The sequence below is a fragment of the Notothenia rossii genome, assembly GCF_949606895.1.
Source record: "Notothenia rossii genome assembly, chromosome: 4".
Lineage (NCBI taxonomy): Eukaryota > Metazoa > Chordata > Actinopteri > Perciformes > Nototheniidae > Notothenia > Notothenia rossii.
Window position 1 is genome coordinate 18,156,724 of NC_136902.1, and position 27,297 is coordinate 18,184,020.

The 27,297-nt window shown below is 38.6% G+C and overlaps 1 protein-coding gene across 2 annotated transcripts; it reads right to left on the bottom strand.

Moving 5' to 3' along the window:
* Positions 1-5,868: 5,868 nt before the first annotated feature.
* Positions 5,869-27,297, bottom strand: LOC307036963 (deoxynucleoside triphosphate triphosphohydrolase SAMHD1-like). Of its 2 annotated transcripts, XM_079677642.1 has the most exons (15): positions 27,169-27,297; positions 26,929-26,990; positions 26,681-26,841; positions 26,370-26,485; positions 26,028-26,122; positions 11,958-12,104; positions 11,762-11,856; positions 11,458-11,566; positions 11,272-11,363; positions 11,052-11,167; positions 10,034-10,167; positions 8,561-8,662; positions 7,645-7,749; positions 7,382-7,517; positions 5,869-6,590 (listed from the first exon to the last, which is right to left on the bottom strand). In XM_079677642.1, exons 1-15 carry the CDS (start codon positions 27,185-27,187, stop codon positions 6,544-6,546), a joined length of 1,536 nt encoding a protein of 511 aa, XP_079533768.1. In that variant the 5' UTR covers positions 27,188-27,297; the 3' UTR covers positions 5,869-6,543. The 2 variants fall into 2 exon arrangements, with proteins under 2 accessions (XP_079533768.1, XP_079533769.1); XM_079677643.1 differs by lacking the exons at positions 26,028-26,122; positions 26,370-26,485; positions 26,681-26,841; positions 26,929-26,990; positions 27,169-27,297 and adding an exon at positions 12,721-13,025.

The following is a 27,297-nucleotide window of genomic DNA, read 5'->3' on the forward strand; positions in this document are numbered from 1 at the left end:
GGCGACATTGCAGATATGTCCAGTCACCAAAGTTACTTATGTTCTAAATAACAGTGATATTTAAAGTGATGGAGAAAATATGGAGACGTTCCTTTATAGTGTGTGAAATATGTGGTGCTTGAAGCATCTAGGTATTTAAATGTATGGAAGAAAGTGGTTTCCTGAAAGAGTTAATTGGAGTAAACATGTTACAGTGGGTGAAAACAATGTTTAGGGATATGGTACAATTATTAGAAAACATTAACTGGGCTTAGATGACATTTAACATCAAAGAAAGATAGTATGGTTAGGAAAATAGAGTGGGAAAGATTGGATTTATTTTACCTCAGTGTGTTAACTATAGATAATGCGTCCCGAGATCTCTCTCTCTCTATCTCCGCCTGTCAGAACGCTACGACCCCAACTTCCAAGCAGACAAAAGACCTCACCACGGAAGACTCCTCCTCCTCCATCGAACAGACAGAGAAGCAGAGCTGAACCAACAATGACAAGACTTTATCCAGAACCATCTCCACCTGAGGAATCCAGAACTACAGGTGACATAAAAGGCACACTCTCATCGGTCCCCCACAGGACATGAAGTTCCAAGCTGAGCCACAAGATTTGGACACAAGAGCAGAGTGTGGGACATGAGAGCGGAATACGCCTTCCATGCAACAAAGTAGAGACTGTAAAGGAGGAGATGAAAAGCAAAGCAGATGGGACACTGAAAAGAGTTACAGCGGAAGGATCCAAGCGCAGATGGACTGAGGAGAAGGTGAACGGAGGAGAAGACAGGCCGGAGGAGTTGGCATGGTCCGGCAGAACGTGAGGGGGTCATGGCTTGACAACCAGAGGGGGAGAGAAGGAAAACGGGAGTGAGTGAGTTTACACATAAACACACTTATTCACCAACGAGAAATACGTAAAGAAAAAGGTTTATTAGCCATGAATTAATCAATTGGTGAATTTATAAAGTAAGAAAGAGGAAACTATTAAATAACCCTAAAAAACACACTGAGGGTAGAACATATTATTCAATCTTTTCATCATATGAACAAATTATTCTTTAAGAGTTTTTTTATTCATGTGTGAATTTGGGTAAGATTTAATTTGTTACAGTATAGACCTACAGTTTAAAGGGATGGTTTTAGTAACCACTCTATAAAAGCAGACAAATCTTTATTTGTATGGAAAATGTTAAAGGTAGAGCTAGTACCAAGCCAAAGATAGTATTCCAATCTAGAGTATTGATATCTCCATTGTAGCATGGTTATTACCTCAGGAGGGAAGATTAAGGTGGAAATAACAGTTGTTTTTTGTCCAAGATGTAGAGTTTTAAAAAGACAAAAGAGAGATTGCACATTTTAATTTAAAAAAAACTAATATAATTGGGAGTAATACATGGGGGGCCTTGGATCACTCATTGTGATGGTGCATATTTTACAACAAATATCGTTCAGGGAGAAGGGGTCGCTCGATCTACCCTGCAGATGTTTTAAATCTTACTTGCAGCTTCAGAGGGAGCGCACGGCACCAGAGTATGAGTTTTAAAAGACAAGCGCCACCAGCTCCTAAAGGTCATCCATTCAATCAGTGATGACCTGACTTTTAGAGATGTTATTTAAAGGGACAAACATATCTGCCATAGGTGTAAATTCCTGAATTGAACTGCAAACCATTAATGAAATGACTTCTGTTTTAAAGTTCTTGTTAAAGGAGGGAGTAATTATCACATGCTCTAGCACCCAAGGTTCCACACACTGTTAAAGGGGTTAGCATAGCTATTTAAGTAGACAAGAATTGAAAATAAATTAGTATAATGAGTTATTGATATTCCACTGGTTCTCACACCATTTCAGGGACTTTATCACTGCATTAGAACAGACCACCCAAAGGTAATGAGAAGGAACTTTTAAGTGATGAAACTCTACAACTGTTGTAACTGACCAAAATCTTCTCCCAGAAATGACTGTCTAGAATGCCGCACCCCAGAGTAGAACGTACCGATTGATCACGACGGCCCCTTCTAGAGAACATATTACTTTCATACCTTAAATGGTATGAAAGGAGGGAGGGTACATTTCTCATGAGGAGATAATTACAAATGCTAGCAGAACAAGACGACCAACCCCCGTATTCAGATGTTGATGACAATGATGAGTTAGTTTAAATGATATGGATGTTCGGAGATGAGATTGATCAATGAATGTCCAGCTGATGTGATTCTTTACATTATGAAATCATGTGAAGAAGTGAGCAAAATAAAATGCTAAAATGGAGTGAATCCATTTCAATTTACTTTACACTATTCCAAGATAGTTTATTTTTATTTTCAATTTACTTTGCCAATCCAAGATATTTTATTTTATTCTTTATTACTTTATACTATTCTAATATGGTGGATCTCATGTTGTAAAAATCATTGCTATTTTAAAATGGTTTGTTTCTTTTCACTTTGTAAAAACAAGTGCCTTAACACTGAGCGTGGTATGAGAACGGTTTCTGTGAAAGGAGGGACGAAGAAATGTTCTGATACCAAGCCATTGCTGCTATTTTGAAGAATGATATTGAATGTAAACACTATAAGTTATGCAAAAGGGAAAACTTTTATGTTTGAACACAGACAAGAATTTATTTTGTATTTTTGTAAAGCTGGCTGTAAAACCATTCCATTTGATTGTATGTTTGTTAATATGAGATATGTAATATGCAAAGTTCAGATGAAAAACTCATTGATTTCAGTATTATACACACCTTTTAGGTATGTAAGGAGGGACTGTTAGAAATTAAAATCAATGTTTTAATGGGGAAATGTAGTTTAAACATCCCGTCAGTTTTAATGCTCTTTTATACTGAAAACCCAGAAATTCTTGTGCACAAGCAGTTAAGCTTTTATTCTGAAACTCCTTCATCTACGGTTAGCATTTAGCATGTGGCTAATATACGATTTCCTGAAGAGGTGAATTTAGTAGCGAAATGATATAGAGTGGTGCAAACCGAAGCCTACTGACTTAACACTACAACTATAGATGTCGAGATACTACCATGCTGAATATTAAATGAAGGTACAGTTTATTTGAATACATTATTGTTTACAGACGAGAGTAGCATGTGACAACATCCGGAATGACCGGAAACCAAACGAGCCGAGAAGTATTATTTAGAGTATTGATTACAGCGTTTAGAATGTGTTAAATGAAAAGTGATGAAAGAGAATATGAGGAGAAACGGCGTGTTAAGCATATATTGAATGTGAAAAGAACCTATCCTCTGTTTAAATGCAATAACGGACATTGGAGACGAGGTGAGCCGGCTGGCGGGGAGGAGCCAGCAGAGGATATATAACAGCACCGGAGGAGAGATCCATTCTCTTCTCTTCCCTATCGAGGAGCGGATCACAGCTGTTTGTCTGACTGAACAATATCATGCTTGTGACCAACCCGCGCCTTTTTTAATTAAAGTACCCAATTGAACTTTCACAGAGACTCCATTTAGTCTCCTTTTAAAGCTTCTCTCCTGGTCTGGAGAATAACGAACACAGTTAACATAGTGTAATATATTACTTTTTTTTAATAATAATATGTAATATGTAATACATTACTTTTTTTTAGTAACGACCCCATCTCTGGAAGTGTCCTACTTGGGTTGCCGTCCGGAATTGTCCAATATGGCGGACCATCTCGCACATGCACTCTGCAGATCGGGCAGAGCTGCAGATCGGGTAGTGACAGTTTGCATGGATGTATAATAAGAAGAGTGGTTTGTGGTCTGTATCGCTCGAAATGTCCCTTATAGGCCTAAGTCTGTTTCAGGTGACTTTATTTACGGCTAAAAAGCCCAAGATTATAGAATCAAACGAATAAATAAAAAAATATATAATTGTGTGTTATTGTTGAGTAAATAACAGAGTGTTATTTAGAAAAGAATAACAAATTAGAAGGAAAAAAAGATTTAAAAAAATACAGATTTCAGTATTTTGAGGCTCTGAGCCCCATTTCTTTTCCTCACAGATGGCAAAAAAAGTCAGACATTATACGATTTAAAATAAATAAAAAGATAAAACACCGGCATGTAATTTATGTTAGAATAAATAGAATGGTTTTGAATAATATGAGTAAAATCTACGTCACTTTACAGCCCCGCCCACTTTTGGGGAAACCAACGCTGTCATTTGAACGGCGATCAAGCCTGAAGCCACAGAGATCTTCTTTTACTGTCCTTTCTTCTTAGAGGAAGTACAGAAACACGTAACTCTGGATTTGTTTTAATATTTATCTTTAAGTATCTTTTTGGCATGATACAACTATTATTTTCTGCCTCGCTCATGAGAGTAACAGCTGGCGAAATTACAGCCTCGCCTACTGATTTCAAATGTGTGCTCTAAAATGATATTTATAAATGACTATTATCATTATCATAAGGAAGACAATAAATGGCAAAGATATGTAGAAAATAAATGTATTTGAGATACGTTCATAACGAACGTAACATGGGAGAAAATACGTTTCTAGCTAAACGTAATTGAGAATGCAGTTTAGTTCTGTGGGAACGTAATTTTTAGGAGACATGGTTGTGCTAGATGACCAATAGAGGAGAATTTAATGTCAAACTCACATTTTTTTAGTGAACGAATGTAGAGGTAATAATGAAATTAATATTGGGATTTGCCCTTAGAGTTTTGCGATAATGTTTAAACAGTCAAATTGAGCATTTATTAAAACTACAAATGGAACATATGTAACAATGTCAGAAAACAGTTATTAACAGTTGTGATAGCTTTCTCCAATTGTTAATATAGTGTCTTTATGTATGTTACATTGATGTTAAACCGTTCACACACTTAATTTGTGTTGCTTTTTTACACTGATACTTTTGGCCAACTACACAAAAAGGCCACAAGATGACACTGTTGCTCAATTCTTTAGATTTTATATATTTTGTTTTAATTTTATGAATCTGCATAGTTACTAGCAACGAAAGCTGTCGAAAAATGTCCAGGAGTAAAAAATACAGTATTTTATTTAAGAATGTAGTGAAGTATAAAGTAATATGACATTGAAATACACTGCTCATACTGTATAACCTGGTTTGAAGGTAGAAGAAAAATCACAACATGCAGAATACTCCATCGTCTCTAGGCCCTTATTTTGTATAAGGGAAAACTCCAAACTAACAACAAAACAGTAGAAGTAAGGCAATACAATAGTACAGTATGGGTAGGCAATATTGACACTATTATTTTGGTTTGTATTTTTTATAATATATGATATATATTCTATAAAATGTTTATTGATAAAATAGTTAGGATCATCTGTTTTGACACATCCAGTGAAATGAATAACACCGTAAGGTTTAAATCCACGATTATCACCCTGAATGAAGGTCCAATTAAACCAGTCATAATAAAGGGAAATATCATAAAACAATACGGCAGGAAGATTAACATCGTCTCACGGTACATTTTATATATATTGTCATACAGCCCAACCCTGCAATGAGCATCCTATATAGAAATAAATCATAGTTTTGCAAATATAGACGGAATGAGGAAGCAAACTAAGTGCAATAAATGACAAGGGCTTCAGGGAAATTGTAAATGCTACCGACACTTTGGTAATAGTTGCAGCTCTAATATAGTGAGTTATGTATCAGTAGATTTTTGGTATTAAATGGATATTGAAGTGTGTGACTGTGTGAGATACGCTTCTTCAAATATTCCCTTAGATGAATTATCTCAGGGTTTTGCAAAAAAAAGAATCTGTCCTAGTGATAATTGTTGAAGAATTGGATAAGCAACTCCATATCTAACTGAATTCAAATCTCTGCTGAATTATTATGTTGGATCAGTAAAATGGCACAATGACACACAATAAACACAACATGTAATTGATTTCAAATTAAGAAGAAACACTTTTTTATTAACCCAATCTCAACAGCAACAGAGTAGAAACATTGTTGTAGGTTTTCCTCAAAAGTCCCATGATGACAAATCACAACATTTTCACACCATGACCATAAACAGAAATATACCCTGACTTAACCACATTCATACAGATGGTTACATTGAAGGAAGCAAGCTATATTTTATAAATACAGTATGAATAGTAATATATAATGGTAATAGTAATGATATTGATTTCATATTGATAGATTAAAAACAAAAACATACACCCAAAACAATCTAATATCTAATCAGGTTACCACATTAATTCACACGATAGATATCTTAAACAAACACCACTAAATATTTAAAATCCCTAAATCACACCTAACATTACATTTCAATTAGCCATAATATGGTATTAAACAGTGATTCTTAATTAAAGCTGATTTGAAATGATCACATTTGCACTTAGATTAATGTATAATATTAAACAGGGCTCTAAAAACTGCATATATGGCCCAATTGTGCATAATGCATCCTAATTCACTTTTAAGTCGTTAAGTAACATACTTGATCAAATTTCTCGATCACCTTCAATCAGTATGAACCAAGGAGTGCCAGGAAGTGTTTACTTTATTTTTTCAGGTTTAACTTCCATTTTCCCAAACTTTGATTCATCAAGATGCTGTGACGGGTAAGTCAGTCCAATTATGGACAAGAAAATCTACAAGAGATTGTACAGTGCAATCAGAGAGATACAGTATGTCCACACTGCATGTAAATAAAGAAAGACAAGTGTATCAGCATTACCAAGAGCAGAGCTGCAACTATCTTTACTGAAGCATGGTGCTCGTCTACAGTGGAGCTACATTATTAGTAGCTTGACAGAAAAATAGATCCAGCTTCTCACTTCTCACTTTACTTAAAGACGTAACCTTTGTCTTTATTACAGACATTTCCCCCATTTTCTTAAATTATAATAGTAGACTAATTGAGGAAGTAATCGCTACTTAATCAATGATTCAAATAATCATTAAGCAGCAGGCATAGATGGTTTTAACTCCAGAGCTAAGATCAATGTGCAATTGAACTGCAATTGTATCCTTGAGATCTGACGAGATGTAACGAAAGTAATTACTCATCCTTACCTGCTCATGTCCATATACTAAAACTCATATTGTTCATATTTTATACTGTACTACTATGATATAATATCACTGCCGTTTAATAAAACTTCCTGCCCTATTTAAAAACAATTATTTATTTGGCAGTTGTAGTGGAGACAGATATGTTTGTAAAGAGAGTATGGGAATGACTTGCAGTAGAGGGGCCATCTCCTTTTCCAGACTTTCCAATCAAACTAGAGGGTTTTTCTTACCCCCCAAGTGGTCCAGCCAACTAGGAAGCAAACTAAGATTTGCTGCTCAGGACATTTTACTTAGATTTGACAACTAACTACTCGGCTATAGGCAGTTCGATACATTCTATTTTTAATATCTTGGATATAAATATTACCTGGAAACGTGTCATTGCTCACTTCGATCCACTGTTCCAATTGTTTCCTGGCAGCTTCCAGACTTTCAGGATCAATTTTTTTGCTGTAAACCCTGAAGAGCGTCTCAGAGAACTGCACTGGGAGAAGCTTGGAAACCTGACAAGAATAATAGCAGCATAAATATAATAAAAAATGACATAACTGAGGTTTCCCTAAAGAGAAATACACAAAAGCTCACACAAAAAAAGATGAAGATTGAGATTTTTGTCATCATTGTTCTGACCTTTTCTCTCCTGATTTTGAATGTTTGGGTAGGGTTTTTCTTGCTGTAGAAGTCCATACTCTTGATGGGGTCCTTCGCCCCACTCCCATAGTCCATAGTAGCAGACTAAAGAGAAGGTTGAGACAGAAGCCTTTTCTTAATTCAAAAGTAAATCAACGGCTTGATGATTGTCTGGCTTGATGATTGTCTTGGTTTGATGATTTTCTCACTTTTAAACTTCAGGTCAATAACCTGCTTCAAAAGTTGAGGGTTAGACTAGGTTTCTTTTTCAGAAACAAGTCCTGTTTCTCTTTTGAAGCCAGGAAAAGGCTAGTCACTGTGACCTTTTTACCTGTGCTGGACTATGGTGATTTGTTGTATATGAATGCACCTGCCCATTGCCTGAACAAGTTAGATGCCGCCTATCACAGTGCACTGAGATTTGTCACAAATTGTAAAGCACTTACATCGCATGTCTGAGATCTGAGATCGCATGTCTGAGATCGCATGATGTAGACTTGTTAGATGTGCCAAGAGCAAGGACTGTCTTAGGTAAGACAGCTTTTATGTGCGCAGCGCCACTTGCTTGGAACAGTCTACAGCTAAAATTGAAACTGAGCAATTTTATTCCTCTGAATGTTTTTAAAGCAAGTCTAAGTGAAATGCTCTTTGAAACTATGGGTATTTGTAAATGTTGATATGTATGTAAATGTAGCTTGTAAATATGTTGTATGATATCCTCTATTGTTTTATGTTGTTTTATGTTTCATGTGGAACCTAATTGCTGCAGGTCTCCCTTCAAAAATAGATCTATGATCTCAATGGGACCAATCTGGATAAATAAAGGTTTGAAATGAAATGAATGGAGATGGCAGTATCTAAAAAACAAAACAATTTGAAGATTAGCGAAGCAAAAGTAAGTACACGAAAAACTTACCAAAACGACAAAGTCCTCCTGTGTCAGCCCGTCAGCCTGAGCTTCCTGTTGTGGGAATGGGAGAACTGCAGCCAGCTTATTTGTCAACTGAGGTATGTCATCCTTAAATACGAAGGACAAAGGTTGAGAAGTGAGAGATTACATTTACATTTGCAGTTCTTTCCATCGTGATAAAACGCAGTAAGAGGAGGTCCACATTAAGCAGATAGATACAAATCAAACATCTTTGTTTCTCGGTTTTGGCTGTCTATCCAAACTCAAACTAAAGATTTGCTCTCACCCGACAACAGGCCTTTTAAAAACAATGTATTAGAATGTATTCTTGATGCAAACCTTTTACACTCTATTGGAAACATAGAGTGTTTGCAAAAGGATAATGTAAGCTTGCCAAGTTGCTGTCAGGGGTCAGTGTGGCTGTTTATTAAACGTTTATATTGCTTCATCATTTCTGTGTAATCTCTCATTTTAAATGTCAGTTTAGCAGGTCATATCACACAGCAATTGTTTTTAATCAGTATTAAAGATTGTTTTGTCACACCCCACACAATGATATGTTAATCATTTTATCATTGATTATGTCATACTGTTGACATAATTATTAGTCAGGCACCTGACTCAAACCTTACAAGATGTTGGCTTTGAAGCGCAGATTTGTTCATTTCCAGATAAAGATTCTTTTATTGTTCATTGATGGCGTAGGTCTCTATAAAAACCACCCGGAATAGTTACTGTGAACGCAAGGCTTTTTTTACGCAGTGGATTACTGTGGATGTAGTCTAAGTGATATGTGATCCTCATCCTATGATCTTTCTTGCTCATATGGCATAGCATCTCTAAACAACAATTCTAGGATAGTCTGCTTAAAAGCCAGGTGCAATATGAAAAGAGGCAATGTAAAGTGATAGAGACAACAGAAACAAGCAATGTGTTCTTCCACCACAATAGTCGCATCACATTCAGCTCTGTTTTAACAAACTTTACTTTTTTAATAATCAGAGACAAATTCAAAAGGGGACTGAACCGATTTTGCTAAACTTAGATTAGATTAGATTAGATTAGAAACCTTTGCAAATGAGACAAAAATATGGAGTGTCATTCTCAATCACCAGCAAAGTTTGCCAAGCAAAAAGCGTTACTCAACTTCTGATACTTGTATGTAAAGAAATAAGGTAACATACATTTGAAGTAAAATAATTTGTGGTAACCGAAGGCGTGTCTGCTCAAACTGAGATAGGATGTAATGAGAGTTGTGTCATGAAACATAAATTAATTAAGCTTTCCTGAGTTACATTTTTTAAATACATTAAGAAAATAACTGTTATTTAAAACAAATTAAGGTTACGCTTTTGCCCCCTCCTGCCTTAATCTCTTTTGATGAAGAGATGACTCGTCTTTTTTCCTGCTGTGCGATCCCTTGAGATAATTTATTACAAATATGTGATGTAATACAGGAACAAATACAATACTGCACACCTTGTTTGGGGTTCTTTTAGGCTTGAATTCAATCAGAAACCTGTAGTGTTCACGTTCGACGATCTTTGTTAGAATCTCCCTTGCCTCTTTGAGATTATCCTCTGTGGAGTTGAGTATTTGGTCAAATACACAATCTAAAGGACAAACAGGACAGAAGAGCAAGTTAGAAAAACTAAGTCACTGACACTGTAAGCTGAGAAGCAGTTGTTATACTTTAATTTGTTCTTAAAATTATGAGAAACACTCCATGACCAAATTTCAGAAAATTGCATTTGCTAAACCAAATTGTCTGTTAATGTCATCTGTAACCAGAATGGCAAGTTTTTGTTTCTCCGTGAGCTGAAGAGCATTACTTTGAATCTAAATTGCCAATGGTTGTTTCTTAACTCAACCTTTACAAAACCAAAAACATAAGTGTAAAGGTGTAAGGAAAGGATTAAATGGTGAGTTAACCCTATCTGCCCTAATGTGCCTGTTGTCATTAGCATGTCCTTGTTGCATGCCCTGGCCAAAGTCGTTACCCCAGTAAGAGCATAAGGTTTTTAGGTGAGTTTATTTTGTTGTGTTGTTAAACATACTAACAAGATAAAAAGGAATATGTACCACCAAAATGATCATTTCTGCATTAACAGTACTCAAACAGAAGAGTAGTTCCCCAGTGCAACTGATTATGCAGAAGTGTTTTAAATAGCAAGTTTCCTCCCCAAATAAGTGTTGGATAAACAAGACATGGAGTATAGTGCATACATTTGTAAACAGATGTTAGATATTGTTATGCTATTTTTACTTAAATTCATCAAGACTTTTCTTGTTTTTTTTATAATTCATTCACTGTGAGGACCTGCTTGAAAAACAAAGTTTTCTACACCATCTTCTTCTACAGTACATGGATCATAGTGAGGAATTAGTTGTGAGAGCCTGTATCTCTAATGGATCAAAAATACATAGTAAGTTTATGAATAATGCTTTGCTTTTTTGTTAAAAGACAAGCTCACAGCACAAAGTGGTTTCTGCTGACCTGTCAGCTTGGTGTAGGCCTCCATGTCAGCTATGGCTGTGGAGAGGGTGACCATCCTCCCTTCTGAGCCTTCAATCTGGATGTGCTGGTCTGCCTTTAAAAAGGCCTCTGCAATCCTGTATGAAAGTAATATGCTATCACCTTATGCATACCATACAAAATATTTGATTATGAAGCAAATGAAAGTATTAAAATCCGAGTGAGAAGGGAAGATACTCACATATGCTCTATGATCTTAACCACGTTGTGCTGGTAGGCTCTTCTGTGGAGAGAGTACCTCGTGTGGAACAAGTCATACAGATTGTTCACCTCCTGTTAACAGAATTATCTATACGTTACCACAAATCATTTCAATTGATTGCTGTTATAAAAGCTGATCCAAAAGCAGATGTAACAAAGTCAGCACCTTGTCTCTAGTGCAGATGTGCCTCTGCCCGTCCACCTCACACACCCTGGCAAACTGTATGAAGCGGCCATGGTCAAAGTTGTTCTTGATGCCCAGGTGGTAGCTGTCCCTGATAGGAGACAAAGGCAAGACAAGTAAATAAAATGTGCTTATTACAAAAACTCATCTAAGACACTAGGAGAATGCTACATGTTCTTTAAATAACCAGGACTATGTTCTAAATGTGAATTATTTATTTGCATAATACACATTTGTTTAATTGCATTAAAAAGTGAACTGCTCTAGCTGTTGAACCAAGCTCCACCTGGCAAAGTAGTCAAACTTGTCCACATCAATGCCGTTTATTTTGTTGGCCACAATCTCATAGAGGAAGGACTTCTCCTTTGGACGGCCTTTATACTGTGGAGATGACAACACAGAGTGACTGGCATTAGACATTAGCTATCGTAGCAATTACGAAGATAATGCTGATATCATTCAATTCAAATTGCATGACTCACTTCCTTTTCATCTCCCGGGGATTGAATCATCTCTTTGATGAAGTCCAAGTCATCAGACAGCTTCAGGCCATATTCCTCCATCATCCCCTTCAGATCCCCATTGGATTCCACCAGGTGTTTGAACATTTCTATGGAGGCGTCCTCATGCTGCAAGGTACACACATTCATTGATATATTAGTATGATAATTCAAAGTGATACAAATGAACAATGACTCACTGTTTAAAAAGAAAGGGCCTGGCTTTGCTGAAAACATGACAGTTTACATTTACCAAATGACAGGTCTGTCGCCAAAACTTGCATAATGACAGGGAGCTCTGTAAAGCACACAGCCTGGTTTGCACCGCTCCCCCTATACCAGATGTTTAACCACTCCCACTCTTCTCATACATGTTTAAGTTATTGCTGATATTTAACACAGCTGTAATGGTTATTGAAACTGAATAAGTCAGAATGACATCCATTAATATCCAATAAATGTGAGGCGTGTCATTATTCGTAAGCCAATACATTGTGCAATCAATATGTATATATATATTTCATGTTGATAAGTTAAATTTATTATGTTGTCTATTTTCACTTTTATTAAACTGAAACACCTGAATTTGTTATGATTCTGTTTAGTTTTGGTTTTGTTGTGTGCTCTTTTTGTGTTTTTTCCTGTCTCCCCCTCCTTTCTCTGTTTTCCTCTGCAGGGCTGGTGTGTGACAGGGAGTTGGCTGGCTCCTCCCATTAGCAGACGAGGCACACCTGTTTCCACTCACCTCTTCACCTGTGGATATAAAAGCCCGGTCCTCATGCCACTTCCCTGCTAGATAATTCATTTGTGTTTCGACCCTCCGGTGTGTCTTGCTGCTCTCCTCGGCCCTATGATCTGTTGCTTGGATTTTTTGCCTCCTTTCCCTGACGTCTCTCTGCCAGCCAGCTTCCTGCCTGTTTTTGACCATTTCTCTCTAGTCTTTTGCTTTGGGGTCCAATATTCTCTAGGCTTTAACAGAATTATCTGGCCAAAGCATGGACCCCGCAGAGACTAAGAGATTTAAGCAGGCTCTTTCCACACAGGGAGCTCGTGTGAGGCAGCACGAACAAGCTCTGCAAGGAATCATGGAATCCCTCCACAACCTTACTGCCGGTGTCACTCAGCTCAGCGGCCGCTTGGACCAGTCTTTCACCCAGCTCAACGCTCTGACGGCTCCAGCTCCTGATATTCCAGTCATTCATCCCGGCCAACCCCGTGAACCATTCATCCCCACCCCTGTGAGGTATTCAGGTGATTCAGGGACATGCAGTCAGTTTCTTCACCAGTGCTCCCTAGTTTTTGATCAGCAGCCTTTAACTTACTCCTCTGACAGAACTAGGATAGCTTTCGTTATGAGTTTGTTATCGGGTAAAGCGTCTGCATGGGCGGTGGCCATAGCCAAGGGTAATCCAGCTATCTATAACTCCTTTCCTGTGTTTGAGACCGAGATGCTTCGAGTTTTTGACCACCCGCTTCAGGGTAAGGAGGCCGGTAATCGGCTCCTTTCTTTATGCCAGGGTTCAGAGTCAGTCTCCACATACTCAATTGATTTCCGCATTCTCGCAGCAGAGAGCGGGTGGGGCGAGACGGCTCTACAGATAGGTTTTTTTCCCCCCGTGGATTAAACGAGGAGTTAAAGGAAGAGCTAGCTACTTGAGATGAGACTTCGTCCCTTGAGGAATTAATTTCTTTGGCCATTCGCTTAGATAATCGCCTCCGTGAGAGGCGTAGGGAGAGAACAGACAGGCAGAGATTCCCCTCTCCCCTTTTCCCAACCCAAGTCACCACGTCCGTCTCTCGAGTTTGTTATTATTTCTTCTGCCAATAGTTATTCGTGAGATCGACCCTGTTGGACTCAGTAGGGTAGTAGTGAAACTACTCCCACAACAAGTACTATGCAGTACTTACTGTGTACTTGTTGAGTAATCCTCTGTCAATGTCCCCTCCCGCAACCCTGTCTCCTAAAAATTATGTTCCCACAGAGCTAAACTGCATTCTCAATTACGTTTAGCGAGAAACGTATTTTCTCCCACGTTACGTTCGTTATGAACGTATCTCAAATATGTTTATTTTCTACATATCTCCCAGAAACATATTTTCTCCCACGTTACGTTTCTTATGAACGTATCTTAAATACGTTTATTTTCTACATATCTTTACCATTTATTGTCTTGCTTATAATAATGATAGTAGTTATTTATAAATATCATTTTAGAGCACACATTTGAAATCAGTAGGCGAGGCTGTAATTTCGCCAGCTGTTACTCTCAATGACGAGGCAGAAAATAACAGTTTTAACATTCCAAAAAGTTGCTATGTCGTTTATTGCACCTCAAACATTAAAACAAATCCAGAGTTACGTGTTTCTGTATACCTCTAAGAAGAAAGGACAGTAACAGAAGATCTCTGTGAAGCCAGATGTGGTGTTGTTAATGCGATATGATATCCGAAAAAAAATTCAGTTTAGGATGGCCGAAGACACTACACTACCCATAATTCCCAGCTATCGTTTGGGACTACAGTCCTGTTGACAAACCCCATGATTAATCTTCAAACTCTGGGATTGGATGTTGGAGTGGCCAAGGTTACGCCGAGCATAAAGCTCTTTGAAATGGAACAAAACCACGGCAGACTATCCAAACCTGGACTCGAACGCCCCCCGAGAACTACACACGCTTGCTATTGTGTTTCGCAACCTTTATATAGACAAGTTTACGCGCCAAACCACGGGTAGCGCCATAACCCTACACAAATGAACTTCATTTCCGCCGGAAGTCTTTTGCACAGCGTCTGTCGGTGTAAACCGGTGTAAACAGTCAGACGGGCACTGGTGTAAACACAGCGATTTCGATGCTAACAGTGATGCTAGCTTGGGAACACGATTCTACTTCTTTGACTGGAGATGGCGTTACTCTCCCCCACCCGAATTCAGTGCAAAACTGGGAGGATAACATGACGACGTGGCCCAGCATAACGTACAGCAAAATTTGCTCCTACTTCGTTCAATCCATGGCAATAGATGGAAAAGCAATGGACAGTCTGAAGGCATATCATAAGGCTGCGCACATTCTACTTTGCCCACATGCTCCCGAAAATTGTTGACGATTTTGTTGAGGGAAGGTTACAGTTCTGCAGTAAATATCTCAGCATTTTAAAACCAAAATAAACTGCCTTATTTAGGTCATGCCCACAGGAGCCAACAGTTGTCTGTTGTTTACATAATGCACAATTTACATGATCTCTTTATGCTGTGCAATATATCATATGTGCCTGTACTGTTTGAGTGAAAATAAAGTTTGATGTAATTTAATTTCATTATTGCACTGTTATTGCATTATTGCATTTCATATGTTCCTTAGAGTGCTACAATTTCTTTTAACACAGTTCATCATTCATATTAAGCTCATACTGTACATAAATAACACTGAATTAATTAATTGTTGAGAGGAAACTAAAGAAATGGCTTCAACAAGAAAGATCACATGTTTAATCCTAACAGGTATTACAAATTAAAATATAAAAGCAGCCCACACAATTACATCACTATGAAAATATTCATATATAATATTAAAAAATACAATGCATGCAGTATTTGTTGTGTTTATCTGTATTTAATGAACAACATGGCTGGGTGCTGGGTGCTGGTTTGTGGTCGTAGCACTCTCTATCTAACCACTCGTTCAGGTGCTTTCTCGAGTGATTGCAACCAACTACCGCACACGTAGTTCCCGAACCACTTTTCTTCATGTTGTAATTGTTATATCCTCTTTGTCTCTGCGATATCAGTGCTTTGTCGGCACAACGGAGCTAGCTAGCAAAACAAACCCAGTCCGCCAAAACGGAAGTGCATTGCATCGAAGGGAGGAGTTCAGGATGTAGAGCGGAAACGGCTCAATAACTTGTGTATACAGTCTATGTTCGCAACATGTTCTCTATGGCACGTCTCTACTGGGAATTGTAGTTTTAAAAGACGTTTTCTTTTTTCCCAAAATTATAAGTTGACAGTATTAAACTGTGTACAGCCCTGGAGGTTTAGGCGATAGGAAACACATTGGTGTGTAGGCTACAAATTTAAAACATGTAATTACTAAATGGGTGAAAATCGCTTGTGTCCATAATGGGCAGCATTAATATATACCCACAGGACAGCTCATTCTGTGTAATTCTACTCCACTACAATTCAGAGGTTAACCTGGTATTTTTACTCCACTACATTTATTTTAGTTACTTTGCAAATTCTGAATAATGATGTGAAAATAAACAACCCTTAAAGCAGACTTTAGTTACACCTGAGTAAAATTCAGGGAAGGTGATTGTCAAGTGCCAACAATCAGGAGATATTTGATAGTTGGTGCTTGAGAAGACTAAATCTGCAGATCTCTATAAAGTATATTCATTACTCGTTATTCTCTACTAATAGTTAATTAAAGACTGTATATAATGGTTATTTTGCACATCCCTTTCAAGATTTCAAGATTTTCTATTGACATATCATATAAACAACTACGGTGTAGTTATGCAATGAATGAAAAACTTGGGTCACAGGTTCCTCAACAGTGCATTACAAGACATCTATCAATATGTGTGTATACCTCCACCATTAAACTGTCATATTCTGCACATTTCTTATTCTATCTACATACATAAGAGTATAATTAATGTGTATAATATCAGTTAAATTAAGTGCTTCAACATAGTTAACATTGCAGGAAAGCAATATATTAGACGTTAAGTACTTTGTCAGGCTTAATATTTAACTGTAGATAGATACCCCCAAAGCTTTTTTCTTATTTGAAAGAAGACCTTAACCTAAAGTATTATTTAATGTTTAAATAAAGGTTAATTAGTTTGTCTGTTTTGCACATCTTCCTATTAATATCTTTGTACATCCAGCACTAAACTGTTTTATTGTAGAGATCACTTACAGTATCTTCTTGATTTTTTTATATTCTATATCATTTACCTTCTACTTTCCCCCTATGAAAGTATGTACTTTTAATATTTTTGTCATCAAATAACATTATTCAACAAAAATAACATTATTCAACAAAAATAATTCAATAACGTGCTTCAACCACTAGGCGGTGCACACAAGGTGCACACAGCATACTAATAATAACTTTGTATTATTAGTGTAGGACACTTATGTATGTATAACATCTGAAGATGTGTGGTTTTATTCATATTTTTACATAATTTTACAGGATATTGCTATACTATTTCTCATGTTTTACTTCTACACATTAATATCTGAGTCTTAAAACATCACTAACAGAAAGGCATATCTGTCATTTAATGGTAAGCTATTGAAATTGTGATTCCATAGATGTGTCTCCCGTCACCCAAATCGCCTGACTATTTTCTCAACTCAGTATTTACATTCTTATATTCAAAGAAAATCAGTAATATCTTTCAAAACTACAAGTCCTTTTATATCAGCTGTGCACCGTTATGGTGTAAATATAACCTATCTACTTATTGGATCAAATATAAAAGTCAGCCGAATTACTATTGATCCTGCAAGGAGACGTATTTTGTGAAAAGAAATGCAAGATGTTGTTTAATTGTTGATATATTTATGATCCACGTCACGTATTCAGTTTTGGCGGCAGTTCTCCTGTTTGTCCAGAAGTCTTCTCATCAGGGCTCTATAAATAAAGAACTACGGCAGATATGTAATATTTAATTCAGCCGGACCGTGTATTACAATGTCGTTATGTGATGACTTTCAAAGAGAAAAGCAAGAACACTCGGAATAAAGTATTTATTTTATTTTTTAAATGTTTTTGGATATCATATCCAATTAACATCATATTCCAACATGCATTGCGGCTAAAACATCCAATCAACGAGCTTCAAGCTGAGGATCTTGGGTAATCTGTTCAGTGGGTTTGTGGTGTGTATCGCTCGAAATGTCCCTTATAGGCCTACGTCTGTTTCCGGTGACTTTATTTACGGCTAAAAAGCATGCTAAAAAGCCCAAGATTATAGAATTAAACGAATAAATAAAAACAAGGATAATTGTATATTATTGTTGAGTAAATAACAATGTGTTATTTAGAAAAGAATAACAAATTAGAAGGAAAAAAAGATTTTCAAAAATACAGATTTCAATATTTTGAGGCTCTAAGCCCCATTTATTTTCCTCACAGATGGCAAAAAAAGTTCGACATTATACGATTTAAAATAAAAACAAATAAATAAAAAGATAAAAATCTGGCATGTAATTTACGTTAGAATAAATAGAATGGTTTTGAATAATAGATTAGATTTTAATCTAGTCACTTTACAGCCCCGCCCACTTTTGGGGAAACCAGCGCTGTCATTTGAACGGCGATCAAGCCTGAAGCCACAGAGATCTTCTGTTACTGTCCTTTCTTCTTAGAGGAAGTACAGACACACACACACACACACACACACACACACACACACACACACACACACACACACACACAGAAAACCTTTTGAATTAATATAGTTGTTTTTTCTATTTCCTCTGAATTGTAGAAATCCTTGGTGTTTCAATAACCTCGTATTATATCATTGTTGCCCTGAGGCAACAAACCAACCCCTGGTTGAGGGGTGTGGGGGAGTCACATTTTATAATTGATATAATATCAGGGACCCCTAAGCTCCTAAAAAACATGGTGAAACATTTTTTTCCTCCCAAAATAAAAAGTCATGCCATAGAGGGATAAGGCACTATTACAAATATTCTTAATTTGCAGTATTTTATTTTAAAAGTGTTCAAAAAGACTGCATCAAATATGCTATATCTATATAATATCAATATTGTTATTAACTTCAATCAAAGTCAATTTAAATAGCGGGCAAGACTTTCCAAGGAGTAAAAATGCTGCTGCCGGACTACTGACTGGAGGTATTGCTGATATCAAGTCTACCATATGTCCTCTTCAAATACTCTGTCCAACAATATCAGTCTCATGAAGAAAGGTGTGTTAACGCTGATTCAAAATAGCAGAGAAACATGCATTCTTGTTCTCAGGGGGGGACATTGACAGAGGATCACTCAAAAAGTACACAGTAAGTTCTTCATAGCACTTGTTGTGGGAGTAGTTTCACTAGTACTGAGTCCAACAGGATCGATCTCACGAAGAACTATTGGCAGAAAAAATAATAACAAACTCGAGAGACGGCTGAGTGGACCGCAGTGCAGAATCGCTGTATATCGCTGTATATCCTAACAATGTTGTCCATTTTAGACACAGGCCTATTATATTTCTAGCCATTAATAACATTCATTTTCTGGGCTCAATATGTGTCTTGGCTGTTTTCGTTGTGAAAACAAATGGACTGTAGATAAACGGATTGACCGTCCTCATCTGCGCTCTTATTTTGAAAGACAACTTCCGGTAGCAGAATATGAAAAAACGGTTTTGTTTTTTTGTTTCTGTTTTCTAGTGATTTTATTTTTTGTTTTGAGAAGTAGAAAATGAAAGTCATCCCGTTTTTTAAGTTTAGTAAATCCATTTTTGACAATGATAAAGAAAAACGCCTTGCATTTCAATTTTGGTTTTTCAATTTGAAAACGAAAATCAAATATCCAGTCGTTTTTTGTTTTTGAATATCCATTTGTGAAAAGAAAATCCAATGACCAAAACGTACACTGACCCATCAGTCTCCTCATCCGTAAGCCCAGAGGAGCCTATGCAGCTGGGGAAAATGAGGCTTTCACCTGCCGAACGTGAACGCCGCTTCCTCCAGAGGCTCTGCATATACTGTGGCCAGGCTGGCCACATTCGAGCCAACTGTTCCGCTCGGCCAAAAGTGTCTCATTCGCCATTCTCGCTCTCCATTGGGGTAGGTTTTTTTTTTTTGACAAGAAGGATAAGACTCTACGCCCCTGTATTGATTTCAGGGGCTTGAATGACATCACGGTGAAGAATAAGTATCCTCTCCCGCTCATAGACTCAGCTTTTGGTTTCCTCCATCAAGCCACCATCTTCTCAAAGTTGGACCTCCGAAATGCCTACCACCTAGTAAGGATAAAGGAGGGAGACGAGTGGAAGACTGCGTTTAAGACGCCCCTTGGACATTTTGAATATTTAGTTATGCCTTTTTTGCTGTATTTCAGGCACTCATTAACGATGTCCTTCGTGATATCCTGAACATTTTTGTCTTTGTATCTTGATGATATCCTCATTTTCTCTCGTGACCCCCAAGAACATGTCCAACACATGAGGTTGGTGCTGCAGAGACTGCTGGAGAACAGACTTTATGTGAAGGCTGAGAACAACACGTTCTCACTCCCAACCCGTCACATGTTGACGGTCGGTCAGGGCCCCTCCCCGTCACTCTATTACGCACAGGATACCCCTTAAGTCAATTTTCAACGGGCAGGGCGTCCCATAGACCTTCATAGACCTCCCATAGCGTTGATAATAGACGCCATGAGAACGCTCCCCGACGGTCGGTTGTTATTGTCAATGTTAATATAATAATTATTTATTTTTGAATAGTCACACTCGATTTTGCCGATTTTCTTGTTGCCCCAGCTGGTTGACACCTCTTTTAGCAGAAACAAAGGCTACATTAATGTATTAAATCGCCAGGCAACTCAATAATTACAAACTCTTCAACTACAACCCTAATTATATTTAAAAACATTTTAGAAGGCCTCACGAAATACTTTAATGTACATTTAAATTTAAATGTGAAGGGATGTGTGTAATGTGGTGATTATTATTCACCCGCGGATCTATGGGTTGAGGTATTGTTGCGCACGGACATTAGTTAACCGGACTTCCTGTTGATGTGAAATCCGAAAACATTTAAAAAAAAAAAAAAAAAAAAACTTTATTCCGAGTTTGCTTGCTTTTCTCTTTGAAGGTCATCACACAACGTCATTGTAATACACGGTTCGGCTGCATTAAATATTACGTATCTGCCGTAGTTCTCGATTTATAGAGCCCTGACAAGAGGACTTCTAGACAAACAGGAATAACTTCCGCCGAAACTGAATATGTGACGTGGATCATAAATATATCAGCAATCAAACAAAATCTTCAATTTCTCTTCACACAATACGTCTCCTTGCAGTATCAATACTAATTCGGCTGACTTTTATATTTGATCCAATAGGTAGATAGGCTGTATTTACACCATAACGGTGCACAACTGATAGAAAGGGACACCTGGTGGTTAAAGCACGTTATTGAAATGTATTATTTGTATTATTAGATATTAATAGGAGACACAGACAGACAAACTAATAAGGCTTTATTTAAACATTAAAGAATACTTTAGGTTAAGGTCTTATTTTGAATAAGAAAAAAGCTTTGGGGGTATACATATTAAGCCTGACAAAGTACTAATATATTGCTTTCCTGCAATGGTAACTACTGTATGTTTAAGCACTTATTTTAACTGATATTATACTCTTATAAGATGTATGTAGATAGTATAAGAAATGTGTAGAATATGACCGTTTAATGGTGGAGTATACACACATATTGATAGATGTCTTGTACTGCACTGTTGAGGAACCTGCAACCCAGGTTTTTCATCTCCGACCTTGTCAGGTATTGAACAATCAATAAATAAAGAACACAGAATTATTAAATATAAAACACAGAATTTGTGTGATTATACTAAATGATTTACAAATAAACACCACTGCATATTTACAACTGTTACACATGCTGATGTTACGCAAATCTTTCCAACTTAGGATCAATAAAGTATATCTTATCTCTTTCGACTCCACTTCGAGCGATATAATTACTAACAAAGCACTTACAGTATATACTAATAAAGGACTGGCTTATCTAAAGCCAGGTGAGTAGCACTTGAAATGTTTTAGCTCTATGAAACCTGATTTACTTATATGATTCTGTTTTCTTCAAGTTTGTATCTTGTTGGTCGAGCGCACTTATTGTAAGTTGCTTTGGATAAAAGCGTCAGCTAAATGTAATGTAATGTAAGATGATCGATGGCTATGCCATATTTGCCTCTGAACCTTGACAAGTGCATGTTTCAGGCTTATCAATTAACAACAGGAGGGGTCACAAACATAAGACCAGCTGTTAAATGAAGCTCTTCTGACCTTAGCTGTCATGTGGGTATATATTAATGCTGCCCATTATGGGCACAAGCAATTTTCACCCATTTATTAATTATGTTTAAAATGTGAGTGTTTCCTATCCCCTAAATCTCCAGGGATGTACACAGTTTAATACTGGCAACTTCTTATTATGGGAAATACGAAAACGTCTTTTTAAAACTACAATTCCAAGTAGAGACGTGCCATAGAACATGTTGCGAAACACACAATAGCCAGCATGTGTAGTTCTGGGGACGGGGAGGGGGGGACGGGGTGGACCCGTTCAAATCCAGTTTTGGACAGTCTGCCATGGTTCCATCCCATTTCAAAGTGCTGTTCGACGCTCGGCGTAACCCTCGGAGCACACTCTCCAATCACAGAGCTTGAGGACTATCACGGGGTTTGTTAAGCGGAGAGATTTCCGGGTGTAAAATTCTCTAAAGCAACTACTATGAGCTGCTCCGACCCTCGGTCCTGACGGACTCCAACTGGTGTTTATTAATCAAACAAATAAATAAACACAAGGATAATTATGTGTTATTGTTGAGTAAATAACAGTGTGTGGTTTAGAAAAGAATACAAAATTAGAAGGAAAAAACGATGAAACAATACAGATTTCAGTTTTCTGAGCCCTTACTCTCCCCATAAATGACAGCAACAAAAGTCCTACATTATTCAATTAAAATAAAAAAGTATAAACAATAAGTGTGGCTTGATATTGAGTAAGAAAAAGGTTGATAAACGCTGTGAGAATGGATCTGCGGAGAGCATTTAGCCGCGATCCCAACTCGTCTATTACCAACGTTCAGGGAGCTCTATGCAAGTCAATGGGACGCCTTGCCCGTTGAAAACTGACTCAAGGGGTACCCTGTACGTAATAGTGACGGGGAGGGGCCCTGACCGACCGTCAACATGTGACCGGTTGGGAGTGAAAACGTGTTGCTGAGAAGTGTGCATTTCATGTTTCCTCTGTCTCATTCCTGGGTTTTGTGGTGGAGAAGGGGCAGGTCAGAGCCGACCCTGCCAAACTAATGGCAGTGGCCGAATGGCCCACTCCTACAACGAGAAAGCAACTCCAAAGGTTCCTTGGTTTTGCCAATTTTTACCGCAGGTTCATTCGTGACTATAGTCGAGCAACCGCCCCACTCACCAAGCTCACCTCAGTTAAAGTTCCCTTTGTGTGGTCATCTGCAGCTGAGGCTGCTTTTGCTCTGTTGAAGTGTTTGTTTTCCTCTGCTCCTGTGTTATCTCACCCTGATTCTTCAGCCCCTTTCGTGGTCGAAGTGGATGCTTCTGACACTGGTGTCGGGGCAGTCCTTTCCCAGCGCTCAGCCTCCGACCAGAAGTTGCATCCCTGCGCCTTCTTTTCCCTCCGGCTCTCCCCGGCAGAAAGGAACTATGATGTGGGAAACCGGGAGCTACTGGCAGTAGTCTTAGCCGTGCAGGAATGGAGGTACTGGCTTAAGGGGACGACTCACCCGTTTTTGGTATGGACTGACCACAGAAACTCATCTTATCTCCGTTCTGTTCGCAGGCTCAACTCCCGCCAGGCTTGGTGGGCGCTTTTTCTGGGCCGATTCAGCTTCACCCTCACCTATCAGCCAGGCTCACGGAACATCAAGGCGGACGCCCTGTCACGTCAGTTCGCTCCTCCGTTGAGGAGCCATCCGTGGGGACCATTCTTCCATCCTCCTGTGTGGTGGGAGCAGCCAGGTGGGAGGTTGAGAGGGTGGTCCAGCTACCCAGAGGCACAAGAGGACCATCCAGCTCCTGAGGATTGTCCACCGGGTCGGCTGTTCGTTCCACCGCACGCCAGATCTTCAGTGCTCCAGTGGGAACATGATTCTAAGATAGCTTGCCATCCAGGAGCACTTCGGACTCTAGGCCTCCTCCAGCAATGCTTCTGGTGGCCCTCCATCTCCTCTGACGCCAAGAAGTATGTCGCCGCCTGCTCCATCTGCACCTGCAGTAAGGCATCCCACTGCGCCCCTGCTGGTCTTCTCCGCCCTCTTCCCATTCCTCATCGGCCTTGGTCCCACATCGCCATGGACTTCGTGACGGGTCTTCCCCCATCGGAAGGTAATACAGTTATCGTGACTATTGTTGACCGCTTTTCCAAGGCCGTACACTTCGTTCAACCTTTTTAGATTGCATGGCATTCCTCAGGACATTGTTTCTGACAGGGTTCCGCAATTTGCCTCTCGAGTTTGGAAAGCTTTTTGCCGAGCGTTGGGGGCGTCGGCCAGTCGGTCATCAGGTTACCACCCGCAGACCAATGGCCAGACTGAGCGTGCTAATCAGGACCTGGAGGCAGCCCTTCGCTGTGTCTCTTCTCACCATCCAGTCTCCTGGGCCGCCCACCTGCCTTGGGTTGAATAGGGATGTGGCAGTTCCCTCAGTGCAGGGGCATTTTCGGCGTGCCCGCAGAGTCTGGCATGAAGCTCAGGTAGCTCTCACTCGCACTGCTGCTCGCAACCAAAGACTTGCAGACCGCCATCGCACTCCAGCCTCGGACTACCACCCCGGCCAGAAGGTCTGGCTGTCCTCCCGTGATCTTCCACTCCAGACTGAATCCCGCAAACTGGTACCCAGGTACATTGGCCCGTTTGTCATTGAACGGATTAGTACTGTTATGATTCTGTTTAGTTTTGGTTTGGTTGTGTGCTCTTTTTGTGTTTTTTCCTGTCTCCCCCTCCCTTCTCTGTTTTCCTCTGCAGGGCTGGTGTGTGACAGGGAGTTGGCTCGCTCCTCCCAGTAGCAGACGAGGCACACCTGTTTCCACTCACCTCTTCACCTGTGGATATAAAAGCCCGGTCCTCATGCCACTTCCCTGCCAGATAATTCCTTTGTGTTTCGACCCTCCGGTTTGTCTCGCTGCTCTCCTCGTCCCTATGATCTGTTGCTTGGATTTTTTGCCTCCTGTCCCTGACGTCTCTGTGCCAGCCAGCTTCCTGCCTCCACTACCATTTTTCTGTTTCTCTGCTTTAATAAAGCTTTTTGTTTTTGACCATCTCTCTGTAGTCTTTTGCTTTGGGGTACAATATTCTCTAGGCCTTAACAGAATTAAGAGTATATGAATATATGTATATATGAAAACCTTTCAAGAAGTTCCTGGAAGAAAGCAGACAAAAGTAGTTATAATATCCTTTGAGAGAGTACCCTGCATGTGTCTCATAATACCATGAAGGCCACAACTAATTGTGCTTAAAGGAATAGTGCATAATTTTGGAAAGGATTATGCTTTATTGCTTTTGACTGAAAAAACAAACAAAATACAACTAATTAAGTAAAGGCAATGCCGTATTGAATGTCAAATATTGCATGTGTAATAAGATATGTTAATTCTTTATTGTCAGATTAAATCTGAGATTTTTCCTGCATCATAGCAGCTCTATTTGCAACATCAAACAGGGACAAATATTAAGACAGGATACAAGGAAACAAACATTTAACATAACAATCACTGAAGAGAAAACATGCTCATGACCCTCAAGGGCACATTTGACTTGGGATTGAGCTCTGTATTTAATTTGAGGATGGACTGGTGCACAAAGGAGAGCTTCAGTCTAACTGTATTAAATCGTTGGACCCTGTACCTCTAATTGTTTAGAAGGAACATAAGATAAGACAAGATAAGTACTTTATTGATCCCAATTTGGGCAATGTTTGAAAACGTGTTGGGGATCAGAGATGTTGATGGCCAGCCTCACTACGGTATTATGGGAGGTTGATTCATAGAATTCCTCCCAGGGGTGACCTACAATCTTTGAGCAGATTTTCAACTGGTGGAGCAGTTTTGACTTTAAGGCGGAAGACAAACACTTGTACCATGTAGTATTGCAATACGGTAGAACAGTCAAAATCACAGATCGAAAAAACATGATCAGATCATGACATGCAGCTGCTGGCTGTGTTTTATAAATGTTTTTTATTTCTGTTTTTGGGTATAATGTCACACAATACAGACAATAGGAATAATAACTGCTCACCTTCCAGTTTTCCATTTTTTCACCTAGTAGACCAGGTGGGCGTGTTGCTTTGGGGATGAACATTTTATCAAACAGATGGGAAAAGGGTCCATGTCCTATATACAGAGAAATATAAATATTTTTAAGCAAATGGTGCTGGCTATAAAACAAACTGAAGTGAGACATTTTAACATTCTATAAATATATATTGCATTTGAGATTTGAGATTATTCTCTGTTCACAGTATATGTGAGAAAAACTTAAATAACTAAACAGGTAATACAGGGTAAGAAATTGTTATATACAAATGGTCATTTTGTTGATGAATTATTCATATTAAAGAGTAAGGTGTGTATCACTCACCCAGGTCATGGCATAGCCCAGCGATCTGAACACAAAGGATGTCTCTGTCAGTGATGTTGAGTTCTGGCTGCTTTTCCTTCAGAGCTTTCACAAGCTCTCCTGCTAAGTACCCCACCCTTCACCAAAGCATACAGCACACAACAATAAAAAGTCATCACACAATTACCACTTGAGTGTCCTGCTGCAGAACAGGATATGCAACTTGTTTAAACAGTTTATTAGGTGCTGCCATATGTAAATACGGTCCGATTACAGCAAACAGGTCTTCACTTAATATTGATTTTGATAACATTAACACACATTGGACATACCCAATTGAGTGTTCAAAGCGGTTGTGGGAGGCTCCAGGATAAACAAAATAGCCCGCTCCCAGCTGCTTGATGTATCTTAATCTCTGGAACTGAGGCGTGTCGATGATTTTGACAAGAAGAGGGTGCAACTCCATACTTCCGTGGATTGGATCATTAAACACCTAACAGAATACGTACAACAACAAAAACTCAAATTATGATCCTAAAGAGTATAATTAAACAATAAATACAACAAAATATTATATCACCTTTGGAGCTGATGGCCAATGAACACCATCATTGAGCTTCCGCTTCTTGATACCAGACTTTTCTGGGTAAAAGAAGATGCAATGAATTACAGTCCTGCATCACATTGTATTTGTTATGACAAGTTTATAAGCTACTGTAAGTTAAATTAAAAAGCATTTTTTTTTCTTCAGCTTATTAATTTAGGCCAACGATGATTTGAAAGCTAACCATCAATTTAAATGACCAAACCAGAAACGTACCTTTTTTTTCTGACGCCATTGACAATGTTTTCTGTGTCTAACTAACGATAGAAGACACAAATGATGTCGCTCCCTAAAACAGCTGATCATGAAACGTCTGCACAAATATGCTCCGGCTTTGAGAAGTAC

Coding starts and splice junctions, on each gene's coding strand:
- LOC307036963 (XM_079677642.1), bottom strand. Junction 26,486..26,680: donor CGCTTTGAACACTCAATTGG/GTATGTCCAATG, acceptor GCTTTGGTGAAG/GGTGGGGTACTTAGCAGGAG. Junction 11,364..11,457: donor ACATCTGCACTAGAGACAAG/GTGCTGACTTTG, acceptor TTCTGTTAACAG/GAGGTGAACAATCTGTATGA.